Source organism: Macrotis lagotis, chromosome 7 (genome assembly GCF_037893015.1).
Source record: "Macrotis lagotis isolate mMagLag1 chromosome 7, bilby.v1.9.chrom.fasta, whole genome shotgun sequence".
NCBI classification, from domain to species: Eukaryota; Metazoa; Chordata; class Mammalia; order Peramelemorphia; family Peramelidae; genus Macrotis; species Macrotis lagotis.
In genome coordinates this window covers 84,820,152-84,834,612 of record NC_133664.1, presented here as the reverse complement: position 1 = coordinate 84,834,612, position 14,461 = coordinate 84,820,152, and the positions used below count along the sequence as shown (strand labels likewise).

At 32.8% G+C, this 14,461-nt stretch overlaps 1 protein-coding gene across 3 annotated transcripts in view; it reads right to left on the bottom strand.

Moving 5' to 3' along the window:
- Positions 1-2,705: 2,705 nt before the first annotated feature.
- The window catches only part of NCAPG2 (non-SMC condensin II complex subunit G2), a 101,730-nt gene continuing 89,974 nt past the window's right edge, over positions 2,706-14,461 (bottom strand). For all 3 annotated transcript variants that reach the window (XM_074193249.1, XM_074193250.1, XM_074193251.1), the window contains one exon: positions 2,706-3,517. In XM_074193249.1, coding sequence (XP_074049350.1) covers positions 3,466-3,517 — 52 coding nt within the window. In that variant the 3' untranslated portion in view covers positions 2,706-3,465. The remainder of the gene's footprint in view (positions 3,518-14,461) is intronic.

Sequence of the window (14,461 nt, the reverse complement as noted above, 5' to 3'; positions counted from 1 at the left end):
CAATCCAGTAGGTCACATAGCCCTGTTTGCCTGTTTTCTCATCTGTATAATGAGCTGGAGAGGGAAATGGCAAACCACTCCAATATCTTTGCCACAAAGAGTCAGACATGACTGAAAATGACTAAAACAACAAAAAAGGAGTAGACTATTATAAAAGTTCATCCTTAAAAGTTTGACCACTTGGAAGAAAATTGTTTTCAGTCATAGAAACTCATTTTGATCATTTACTAAGCATCAAAGGGCTAAGATCTGAACTGGCAGAGGAAGTACCAACATAATAGATTCAGAATTATAGATTCTTTAAGTATACAATTCTTTAAGATTCTACTAAAAATAGTAGAAATATATGAAAAGGGGGAGGAGAGATTTTCTTGATTGTCACTTATTAAAGATCAATGGAATTCTTTTTAAAAATTCAAAACTTTTTTTTACTTGGGGGGGTTTGGGGTCAGTTTCTTTTGCAGCATGACTAATATGGACATAATTTGCATAAATGAACCTGTACAGTCTATATCAAATTCCTTACCTTCTCAGGGAGGAATGAGGGAAAACAAGAATTTGGAATTCAATTAAAAAATAAATGTTAAAAATTATTTTAACATGTAATTACAAAAAATATATAAAAAAACTTTAACGAATTCAAAACTATTCAAGTGATGTATTTCAAATCTTGAAGGGCAATCTATTTATACTTCCATGTAGTTAGTTAAATAAATGACTCTAATTTACTATTCATGTGGCATTTCAACCAAGGATTAAAAGAATATCTCGCTTCTAAAAAGAAGGGAATATAGGTGACATAAAAATAAAAGAGTGTCATAATAGGCTTCAAACTCAAATCTGTGGATTGTTGTTATTAACTGAAAGCTATGCTTTGTTTTAAACTTCCATACAGCTAAAATTTAGGCATCTTACAGCCAGATGAGTGTTTTTTAATGAGAGAATTTTATAGGAAAATTTGGAAAGTATTTTTTTTAGAAATTAATTACTCAACATCAAAATGACATTTAAAATAGTCAAATAAGTATTATTTTGAAAGTAAAAATAAGAGAAAAATATTTAAAAAATTGAAAGCAAAGGCTACGAACATGAAGCCTCTATTTAAAGAAATAAACCTGATCTAACAGGCAATAAGAAACTAATAAAACAAGTTGTGGCATGTAATTGTGATAAAATTATTACCTGCTATAAGAAATGAGCTCAATGATCTTTAAAAAATGATAGATTTTACAAGAAATAATGAAGAGCAAAATGAGCAGAACCAAGAGAACATAATATACACTAACAGCAATAATATTTTAAGAACATTAAGCAACTAAAGTCATTTGAATTATTATAAACACTCAAATTAATTACAAAGGACCCATGAAAGAAGATACTATAAAGATTGGATTTACCCATCTATACATGTTTCTAATGATAGCCATCTCAAGGCAGAGAGAGGAGGGACATGGAAGGAAGATAATTGATCACATGATAACTTTATTATATAGTTAAAAGAAAAGGCAAACAGCAGAAAAATAGTTCCCAAATTTTTATATTAGAATTCAAGACATTATTGAATTCCCAAGGTAAAAAAGGGATGCTCCCCCCTATTGTTTTTCCATCCCAGATTTAGAAAACTATTTCTAGAAGGGGAAAAAAAAAGCAATCTACAAACAACAAAAAGTTGTTTGTTGTATTAGTCTTTTTTTTTCCTTTTTTGGTTGCATAACTGTTAAAGCCTGTGAACATGAACTACCAATTGAGAGACTCAGACAAGCAATTAGGTGTAAGGAGCAAAGTAGTAATAAAACTGATGCATGCCATTTATAATCCCCTAATATATATCAACATTATAGTTATATCCATGCAAAATATTAAACTTTCAAGTAATCTTATATTTTTAAATGTATAAGAAAATAATGAATTTGAATTATTGTCAAGGAAGAGTTAGGACAGTTATACTATAATTGACATCTGACCTTACTGGTTCCTTTCATTCTTTCTAAATCTGGTAGCTATTCACATATTTTATCTAATCAGCAATACTTTGCCTACCCAATTAATCTTTTGAAAGGGAAATTAACAGTACATCTCTATATAAATAGAAATATTGATCATTTCACATCTGTAGACAAAAATATCAGGAACAATGGGCACCAGAATATTTTCAAAGACAAGGAAAATCATCAGCATTGATATAAATGTTAAGGATACAGTGGATTTATATTAATACACAATTTTGATATAAAAATTTTAAAATTTATTTTTATAAGCATTTTCATAACAATAAAAGTGAGACTGCAAATCCATTATGTACAATTTACTATTCCTTTAAAATGTTATGACTTTTTCTTCTCTCTGTCGCATTTGCCCAAGGTAATTATCTAATTATCTATACACAAATATATATATATATATATACATATATATATATATATATATGTATATATATATATACATGTAAAATCATTCCATATATATATATACACTTCTGTTTATCAATTCTTTCTTTGAAATGCAGATAGTATCTTTCTTCATAGGTTCTTTGCCATTAATTTGGATATTTAAAAACAATTAAAATGTTCTTACAACAGTAGTACTGTTGATGGAGACTACAATCTCTGAGATCTCATTTCGACCTTCATTATTTGGTGCAAGGTTTTTCCAAAATCAATAAGTTGAAACTTTCTTATACCATATTATTAGAGGAAGTGTGTAAGTGTGTGTGTGCGTGTGTGTGTGTGTGTGTGTGTGTGTGTGTGTGTGTGTGTATGTTTCCCCCATAACAGCTCTTGTACATAGGACATTCTCACTAACCCTTTATCCAGGACTGCTCCATTATGCTCCACTTAAATGGCATGTTTATAGCTAGGATCAAATGAAGACAACTACTTAGATGAGAAATTATTACTTTAGTGTCTTTAAAAAATATCTTTCGGGGAGGCTAAGTGGCATAGTGGATAAAGCACCAGGCTTAGAGTTAGGAGTACCTGGGTTCAAATCCGGTCTCAGACACTTAATAATTACCTAGCTGTGTGGCCTTGGGCAAGCCACTTAACCCCACTTGCCTTGCAAAAATAAAAAAATCTTTCAAATATAGCCCTGTTCCTTTATTAAGCATAATTCACTTGCTCACGTTTTTGTGTATTTTTTACTTATTTGGATCTTAATTTAAATTACAACTTTTAAATTTCTAAGATAACTACATTACCCTTTCTGTGCCACTGATATTTGAGAATATTTTATGTAACTACATAACTTTATATATACATATATATATGTACAAATATATAGATATGGCTATAGATTTACTAAAGATATTTTAATATGAATGCCAAGGTAAAACATGAATTTTCCATCTAATACCTTCCTTATGGTGTAAACTTTTAAAAATATAAATACAATATATACATTATATGTTTAAAATATTTTCTTAAATCAATGTTTTTTTCTTTTGCACACTGGAAGATGATTCTTCAGTCATAGCTTCAAAAGTTCCTCCAAAGCTCTAACAGAAGATTCATAAAGAAATCTGAAACAAAGAAAAAAAGACTTAGCTGCAGAACAATAAATATGAAATCATTAAATGTGAATTAAAAAAACTAAAAGAATTCAAAATGAAAATGAAAGTACTAAAACAGTACTTTCTAATCTTATTTTCGTTAACAACTTTTGTTTTTACATAACCTTCATTTTTTACCTCTCCTACTCCTGATAACCCTCCCAAAGAAGAAAGAGAAGGGGGTAAAAAAACAAAACCAATTAACATAACAATTTTATCTAACAATGATCCATGACATATATAGTTCATTTCTTCAAAATACAGGTAAATTTTTTCACCTCTTCTCTGGGACCAAACTTGATCATTATAATTACAAGCATTCAATTTTATTTCTTTTTTCTTCCTTCAATTTACCACTATTAAAGATACGGTATAAATTATTCCTCTGGCTTCTTACTTCTTGCGTACTGCTTCTTCTATTTCTCATGTTTCTCTGATTCCTTTATATTCATAATTTCTTATTGCATTGTAAATATTCCACATTTAGCAAATTCCTAATAACAAGTATTTTTTGTTTCCAGTTCTTTGCTAATGCAAAAAGTGCTACCAAGAATATTTAAGTGTATGAGTCATTTTTGAAATTATGATTTAACAAATTCTTAACTTCAAAAGTGCACTGCCATGAGACTATTTTTCTGATTATTTCTATATTTGGTCATCTTTGTCAATTTGTTGAGTAAAGAATTTTATTTCTCTGACAAGTGATTTATAGCTGTCTTTCATATGAATGAAAATAGTATTCATTTCTTTTGAAACCTTTTAATTGATTTCATTCATGCAGGTTTTCAGTTACATATAAAATAGCTACTTCTTTTTTTGTGATCATCCTGTGTTTGGTTAAGATTTTGCACTGCCTTCTTACAACTATGAAAGGTATCGATCTAAGTTCTAACGTTGTGATGGTGTGACCTTTTTTATTTAGGTTACATTTCATTTCTTGTTTATTGGGGTAGACACTGTAAGCTGTTCTAAACCTAACTTCTGCCAAAGTACTTTCCCATTTTCCCAAGTGTGTTCTTTCTCCAAGTAATTTATTTTCTCTGGTTTTAAAGAACACTAACTTGTTGTATTATGATTATTTCTGACTCCAACTCTTCCATTGATCTATTTTTTTGTTTTAATACATATTTAACCAATACCAAAGAGTTTAGCTCATTCTTTACAATTTCTTTAAATATCTAATACAAGTTACATGTTTATGTATCTGGGTATAGTAAATTCTTGTTTTAGCATTAGATCATATACTTTTTGAAAATCACTTTATGCCTAGTAGATTTTGTTCCAGTTTTTCATTTTTATCCTATATCTTTATCTTTTAAAAATATATTTCTTTTATACATCATATTGCTGGAGAGGGGTGTTAAGCCATTCTGCAAATCTCATTTTGTTTGAGTTATTTAATCTGTTCAATTTTAAGTCATGATTAGAGACCAAATGTGGATCCTTAGACAACCTCATGACCAAAAATTTCATAAATGTTTCCCTGATTAGTGATAAGGAATCTAAAGAGAAACCACAATGCCTTTCAGCAAAAAAAAATATTAAATTTTACACACAAATAGTCCAGGGCAGAGATAGTGGAACACAATCAGGCTCATGGATGCAAATTTGGGGATCAGAATAGGATGCTAGTGTAATTACTCTGACCCCAGAGTGGGGATTAGTATCTTTTACTCAAGCACAGAAATCGTATCTCTGTTACTAGATCCTAGGTGCAAGGGACCAACAACACAGCTCCCAAATACAGGCGACTCAGAGCTATTGCTCTAACACATGAAAGAGAATATTAGAGTCAAATGCTGGAGCAGAAGAGCACTTGGGTATTCTCTTTCTCTCTTGCCTAGGAAAGGGGATGTTAGGAGTCAGATGACAGGTAAAAAACAGGGTTAAAGCTTTGACCCTGAAGGGTAGAAGCTCCCAGGAGCTGGGACTTTGGTACTATTGGCATCACTCTAAGAAAGTAATCTTGAAGTCAGAATCTGGAGACAGAAAAAGGCCAGCATTCTCTGCTTTAACCCATAAGAAGAGATCTCATAGCTCGATACTGATAATAGAATAGGACCCCAGTGCTTCACTCTAACCCAGGAGAGATTTTCGAAGTCACAAACAAGGGTTTCCAGATCTGACCTTTACGGCAAGACAGCAGCCAAATCAGCACCATACAACACCATAAAGTGTACAAAGTCTAACCTTAAAACAAAGTTCCAATCTTGGAAGGAGAATTAGAAAGATGAGTAAACAAAAAAATATACAAAGACCTAAAGTGATATAAATAATCTTCAATATTTAAATCCATAAGAAAATAACTCCAAAATAGTTAAAAACAGACTCAAAGAAAAACAGTTTAATCACAAGATTAATTAAAATTTCTAGAAAAAAATGAAGCAAGAGTTTTAAAAAAAATTAAAAGTGATGTTCTAAATATAAAGCTAGAGGGGAAAATTGGAAAAGAAAGGGAAGTCATTTGGAAAAAGACTTAGAATGAGAATAATAGTAAAAAGAGGAACAAAACCTTACTCCTTGAAAATTAGAAATGGGCCAATGAGAAATGAATTATTCCATGAAGCAACAGGAAATATTAAAGCCAAAATATTTTTTTAAAAATTAAGAAAATACGTGATATTTCATATTAAAAAATTGAACTGGAAAAGAGACAAAGGAGAAATAACTTAAGAATAACTAGACTACCTTGAAAGCAGGATAAAAAGAGTCTAAATATCATATTTCTATAAGTCATATAAAAAAACTGCTCAGATATATTAGCAAAAGAAGACAAAATGAAAATAGAAAGAATTAATTCAATAAATTATTGTTTACAAAAACAAACATACAAACAAAAACATCTGAAATACAAAAATTTTCAGTTAAATGTTCTTCAATTGAACAAAAAAGCAGGTGGCAACCATAGTTTCAGAAAACAGCAAAAATAGACTGTAAAGGGAATAACATATCACTAAACATACCATAAACACCAATTTAACTTTAAGATTTGACCAGTTCATCAAAACCTAAATACTTAGAGGAAAAAATGAAAAGATTTCCATGAAGAAAGACAGTAAAATGATTATTAAAAAAAAGTCTCAAAATGTGTGCAAAGTTCTACAGCTATGCTCCTCCTAGCTCTGCAAAAGTACATACAAGAGGGGCGACTAGGTGGCAAAATGGATCGAGCACTGGCCCTGGAGTCAGAAGTACCTGAGTTCAAATCCGGTCTCAGACACTTAATAATTACCTAGCTGTGTGGTCTTGGGCAATCCACTTAACCCTATCACCTTGCAAAAAATAAATAAAAATAAATAAAAAAACCTAAAAAAAAAGTTCATACAAGAAGGGATGTCTTTCCTGTCTCTTTTTGAAAGCTTTGCTTATACTTTATAATTTTACAACAATCACTTTTGATTCTTTCTAGCAGTTATTTCCATCTATATTGCAGTTATCTTACATATGGTTTTTTTAGCTGTTTACTTCATACTATATCTGATCATTATTAAATCTTAGAATGAGTTCTTAAAGGAGGTTGTAAAAATATTTTCTGGTGAATAATAAAAGTATGAGATATTTTTATAATTACTATGCTATGATGAAAGTGTTTAGTAGTAGAAATATATAGTTCCTGAATCAAATAATTGTGATTAAAGATTTAGAGGGAAGTTACTAAACTCCCCTCATTTTGCAAATGAGGAAACTGAAATCAGAAGTTAAATGATTTGAACAAGGTCACACATAATATCTTGAGGAAGAACTTCTGTAACAAAAATTACTTGAAAACTGGAAAGAAGTGTGGCAAAAAAAAAAAATTATTTTAGACCAGCATCGTATAACAGACAACACAATATAAATAAATGGATACACATATAAATAACATCATAAAAATACGGAGGAAAGAAAATAGAAGCACCTTTTAAAACTCTGACTAGAATTCTTAAGTAAACAATGAAAAGAGACTACAAAAATGAAAACAAAATTATGCTGACATGAAATTTAAAACCTTTTTCATGAACAAAATCAATACAGCTAAGACAAGAAGAGGAAACAACCCAGGAGGGAGAAAAAATCTTTGCATCTCCTATCTTTGATTAGGGAATGATATCTAAGATATATATATATATATATATATATATATATATATATATATATATATATATATATCTTTAACACAAATATGTAAGACTAATGTTTAAGTTATTCAAGGATATGAGAACAAAATTTTTTTGTTTTGTTTTGGCTTTTTGCTACGTAGTAGGGGTAAGTGACTTGCTCAACATAGGTAATTATTAAGTGTTTTGAGGGTGGATTTGAACTCAGGTCCTCCTGACTCCAGGGCCAGTGTTCTAACCACTGCACCACCTAGCTGCCCCCCCCAAATTCTTAAATGAAGAATTGCCAGCTATCAAAAACTGCATGAATTGCTCCAAATAATAATAAAAGAAATTCCAATCAAAACAATTCTAAAAGTTTCACTCATAAAATAATTTTGAAAAGATAAAAAAAAAAGATGGATATAGTCAATATTGCAACGTCTAAAGGAAATCATACACACTTATACATATCACTTATACATACTTTGGAATCGTGAATTAATCCAAACATTCTAGAAATCATTATGGAATGATGCCAAGAGAGTTCCTAAAATTTCCATAGCCTTTTACTCAGAGATCTATCACCATCTCATGTTTCACATATACCTAAAAATTTATAGCAACACTTTTTCTAGTAGCAATTCTTAGAGAAGAAAAAAGGTGTTCATTTTGAGGAATGATCAAATGAAGTCCATGAAGTAATGGGATAGTACTGTGCTATGAGAAAAGACAACATGAACAATTTAGAGAAATGAGATCAGACATATAAACTGATACAAAGTAGATACAATAGTAGACACAGTAACCATAATGTAAACAGAAAGAAATGAAACTGAATGTTGGCTAAAGTGGCAAAATTTGTCCCTAGGAAAAAAAAAAAAGCTTAAAACATGTACCTCTCTCCTGGTCAATGAGAAATAAAGGACTTTGGTTAAGGAACTTTTGTCATACTGTCACACATGGCTAATGATCTGACTGATTTTACTACACTTTTTTTCTTTTTCCTGAGTTTTTTCCTCTTTTTAAAAAGATCTTTGTTAGTAGCTCTCTGACCTGGGCATATTCAGAAGTGAATGTGATATAAAAACAACAAGTCACCAATTTCTTTCAAAAATGAATTTATGTCAACAAACATCATAAGACACAATGCCACTTTTGAAGTCAAGTTTATACAACTATACTATAGTGTAATTTCGAGACTACTAGAAACATTCTTCTGAATTTGACACATACTAGCTGAGTGATCCTGGGACAATTTCTTCTTTTCCTGTCCCCAGGCAACTCTCAAAGACAGTAACAGAGAAGATACACTGGCAGAGAAAGTCCCTGCTTGGAACTCCTTAAACCCTTGCAATGGAAAGTCTAGGAAAAAAAAAATCAAACAGGAGATGGGGGGGGGGGCACGGAGAGGGAGTTTTTTTCAATATAAAATTTGCTCTCCTATTTCTCCTTTGAGGTTAACTTCAGATAAAGGCTTTTTCATCATATTATACACTTTCACCAGTTTTTTTTTTTTTTGGAGTGAGGGGACCACATGAACAATTCCCTGAGAGCCAACTCTAAAAAGAGGTTGAGACCTATTCTTCACTATAAAAAAATAAGATCCAGAAATTGATGATTTACAGTTTCTTTGTTAAAGAAATAAACTTCAATGACACAAAGTGTTTTTGCCTGAAATTTAGGACTGACTAATCAAAACTCTTCTGCTAGTTGTTAAATCCAGGAATATGATAATTGCCAAAACATTTATTACTTACCTGTCTCACAAATTTGAATTCCTATAATTTTTCTACTAGACATGAATCTTATGCCTACAAGGAACTTTAAAAGTAATAAAGTTAACCAATCCCTGGAGGTCGAAACTCACTCTAAAGGCTTCCAGGGAAAAGGAGTCTGTTAAATCTGCAACTTCAACTCACTGCTACTATTTCTGTCCCCCAGGGTCAAATAGTACATAGTGAATGCCATGGAATCAGAACTGGAGAACGGGTAAAGACCTCTGTAGCCATCTACTGCAACCCATACAGGAAAGGAATTCAAGACAGCTATCCTCATTCTCTTGATAATCCTTCATTGTAACGGACTGTAGTGAGAGGGGGTACTGTAACCCTTTATCACCTGGTTTCCTCTAGCACCAGAGCATTGTTTTGCTAAGTGCCAAGGGAGTGGGAATGGACTAGGGACTGGGGAGGATATTTAAGCACTTGTATTATGGTAAATAAATGGAGATCTAAGAGATCTTGGAGAACTTTCCACCTTTGTCTCCTGCCCCTTCAACATTAGCCTGGGTAAGGATATGGAGTTTCTTCTTCAGCAGGAGTTCACCAACAGAGCGCCAACACCATGAACAGGATGCAGGGGACCTGCTTGCTATTCCTTTTGGCTGTTGCTGCTTGCCTGGCTACACTAAGTGGGACCCAAACCCCTAAACCTATGACCAACTACAGAGATTTCTCATAGCCACAGACCCTGATGCCTATGATGAATTCCATTCTTGAAGCCACAATGAATTTTACTCTCCAGCCTACAATCAAGCATGCCAGGACTCTTGCTCAGGCACCAGAAAGCCATTAAGTACACAATAACTGCACTCCCTGTGTTGAGAACAAAAATGTCACATGTTATTGGACAGTTTGTAATGGTGCTGGCTACTGTTCAGAAAATGAAACAACTCCAAGTTGTGCTGTTGTCAACAACTAAAGTAATTTCAAATGCTCTTTCTCCTTCTCTGCTGCCCCCACCCTCTGCAGAGGGAGGGGGGAGGGAGAAGGGAATGTCTTCCTTTTTTAGAACTTTGAAACTCAAACCTGTTTCAAAAAGCTTATTTTGGAAATCAAGGGACCCCCAATGCCTTCTTCCTGGTTTTGGGGGGAGGGGTGGACAATAGGCTATTAATTGGGAAGCTTCATGATCAATTAGTTAAGAAAAAAGGAGAAGACTTTTTTCTGGGACTGGGAAATTCATATTTCATTTGTTAATGAAGCCTGTGCTTATGGCTAATATTTTGTGCTATGTGTGTGTATATGTATATTTAATCATCAATAGGACATTTTCACATCTCTCTACTGGCCTGGACAGGTGGGAAAATGTTTCTATATTCTGAGATCTGGTACTGGCCAGGGTATCAATTTCAGCTTGGTAAATATGATACAAGAGAATTGTTTCTGTGTTTGCGTCTAAACTCCTCTGTGAGTGTAATTCAGTTCTGTCTGAAATAGTTGGGCAAAGTTAAATGTTACTCCTTTTAGTTTGAGTTTTGAATTTAATTGCTTAAAAAGGTCTAATTTAAGTAATTAATGTAGTTGGGATCTGAGGCTATTTGCTTAGACCACTTGAAAGTTTGTGAAATGATCTCAGCTGAGAGTGAAGCTTTTGTTAACCTAATATTGATTGATTGACAGCTGTATTCAACTTGTTAATTGAGACTTAAAGGTTTAGTAAATATAGACTTCCCCACCCCTCCACCCTCAGCTCTGGGCGGTGGACCAGGCAGTGATGAGGTCCTGTGCAGGCCATGGATGGATTAGTCTGGTTGCTTGGGAATGCAGCCCCAAGTGGGGAAGATTTCCTGCCCTCAGGAGGTTTTGAAAAGAGGGAGGGAAAAAGGCCTCTACTTTGTGTTTAAAGAAAAAAGAAACTATCTGAGAGTAATTTGGTAATTTGTAACAAGTCTTGAGAATTTGTTAAGTGCTAAGAAGGAAAATATAATTGGGATAAATTGTATTTCAAGGAATTAGGGAATATTGAATCATATATAATCTACTGATTTCTTTTGGGAAAGAAATATTTGTGCTATCTGATTTGTTTTGATGTTAAATTGATATAATTGTCAAACAGTTACTTATGTTATATATTCTTTGTTTCATCTATCATCACACATTTATGGTAAGGGAAATACCACAAATTATGACCCCCTTCTGGGATAAATCTGTGGATTCATGTATTATGTAATTGAATTAAGGAATTTTGCCTTTAAAAAAGGGGAGGATATGTAGGGACTGTTGTGTGTGATATCTTCTAGCACCAGAGCATTATTTTAAAAGTGCCACAGAGTGGGAGTGGACCAAGGACTGGGGAGGATATTTAAGCACTTAGATTTTGGTAAACAAATGGAGATCTAGGAGATCTTGGATAACTTTCAACCAGTCTACCACCATTTCAACATTCCCCTGGGTAAAGATGGACTAGCCAGCAGGAACCTAATACTTTCTGAACAGCTAGTCTAAAAGGAACCTAACACTTCCTTAACCCTTTAGACTGTTACCATCCCTCTACCCCACCCTCTAGTTTCCCTTCCCTAGGCAAAATATCTACATTTCCTTCAATGAAATTAGTAAATATAATGGCTTTCAGTCCTCTCAAGAACCAAACTGCCCTTTTCTAAATATGCTCCAATATCAATTCAATACAGCTCTACCTATTTGTTGGAATCAAATACTATTTGACTTTCTGTTATTTTTGCATAATAAAATTAAGGTTATTTTCCTAATCCTAAAATGCTAATCATTCTCAGTGCAGATTAAAACATATTTGGACATCAGTACTTTGTTTTGTTTCATAAATCAACCTAATACTACTATTTGCAGTTTCCATTAAACAAGGCATAACAATTCACATTTTCTCAGCAATATTTTTGTATTGTATTGTTGTAAATAGGTCCTGAGGAGATCATTAAAGGTGTAAGGTGTAAAATGAAAGAAAAGAACTAGCTGTAAAAAAAAGGGTTCTTTAGTCTTTCATGAAACTTCTCTACAAATACAGATTAATAAAGTGGAAATCCATGTTTTATACTAAAAATTCTTATGTTGAGCAATGCACAGGAAAATTTTTTGTCTTTTTGTATTTAAATTCAAAATGATTTTTTAAAAAAGTAGGTGCATGAAGGAAGAGAAGGTGAAATTGTCATGTGGCAAGAGAAAGAAATAACAGGGTGTTCCAACTGGTGCCCTTAAAATGTCAAAGGAAGCAAGAAAAAGATCTGGGACATTGAATGAACCCACATAAAAACTTTTGGGTGACAGTAGGACAGGATCTAGGAATGAATAAGGTTATGATCTACATTTTTAGAGGAAACTCTTGAATTTGATGAGATCACAGAACCATGAATTTCTGAGTGTAGTGCATTTTCATTAAAAAAAGGCTTAAATTTAAACAATACTGAAAAAAGACTTAGCTTGGGACTTTTAAACCTGGAATTTATCAAGAAGCAGAGCATTTATAAGTATCTTCATAAAAATGGATAAATGTTTTGCTTAAGTGTATTTATTACACTCTATAAGAAAGGAATGAGAGAGATACAGCTTCAAAGAAGTTGCAATTTCTAAGGACTGATACCAGTCCTTAGGGGCAACTAAGCAGAGTAGTGTCTAGAGCACCGGACCTTTAGTCAGGAGGACCTGAGTTCAAATACAGCCTCAGACACTTAATAGTTACCTAGCTGTGTGACCTTTTTGGCAAGTCACTTAATCCCATTGCCTTGCCCCCCCCAAAAAATAAAAAGAAATGAACTGGTTAAAACCTCTAGAATAAACTGAGAGGTAATAAATCAACAAGCTGTTATTAGGCCCTTCTGATATGCCAGACACTGGAGATTTACAAACAAAAGGAATAAGACAATCCCTACTCATCACAAGTAACTTGAAGAGTAAATTGTGGATCCCACAGGTGAAATCCCTGCTACTGAGAAGGCAGAAAAGGTGGGGGACTGTGAAAAATCCTTACATTATGAGTCTAACTGAAAAAAAAGAAGCTTGTGGAAGCTTTAAAAAGCTTTGATCAGTAAAAATCGGGATGAATTTTCAGAAAGAAGAGGACTAGAATGTGAGAGTTGGGCCTGTCTAGTCAGGGGGACAGTTACACAAAAAATATATAATCCATATTCCTTTCCCTGAAAGAGCTAGAACAGTTAGATATTACAGTTCACTGAATATCAGGTAGACTCTTCTACCTAAGTTCAAATCTGGTCTCACTCTTACTAGCTAGGTGACCATGGGCAAGTCACTTCACCCTATTTGCCTCAAGTTTCCTGTAGAAGGCTGTAGAAGGAAATGGCAAACCACTCCAGTATCTTTGTCAAGAAAACCTCAAATGAGATCACAAAGAGTTGGATGTAAAAGAATAGACTCAACAACAAAGAAACTGGCTTTGGAGAAATCACTTGACACTACTTTGAGGCTAAGTCCTCAGAACATAAAATGAGGATACCTGCCATATCCATCTATATAATTATAATACTAGCCTAACAAACAAAAGGTCTTGAAAGAAAAATATATAAAAGTGCTATCCAAATTAAGATCCAGTCTTACCAGACCAGAGAATTAAAGTGTGTTTCTGGACATAAATATACATATATATATATATTAATCCAAGATTCAGGCAGTAAGCGACATGCCTAAGCTCACACACTTTGTTTTGTCTATGTTTGCCTTACAAGTCAACCTAGTACTGTTTTAAAAAACTGAACTGCTGCTATTAAACAAAGTATAACAATTCAAATTTTCTCAGCAATATTTTATTTGTATTGTTGTAAATAGGACCGTATTTCCCCAAAATATAAAGACTTTGCAAAAATTCTAAATAGACAGAAAAATAATATCACCTACAAAGAGCTCTTAAGCCTTTTTGTATTATAGACTCCTCTGCACAATTTGGAGAAGCCTATGAACCACATCTCAGAAAAAAAATACACAGAATTACAAAGCAAACAAAAGGTAAATGAAAATGAAGATGCAATTTTTTCTTATCAAAGTTCATGGACCCCATGAAATTTCCTACTTGATTATTGTTATATTATATTACATTCCAAAATCTACCTATCTACTTTATCTTATACATG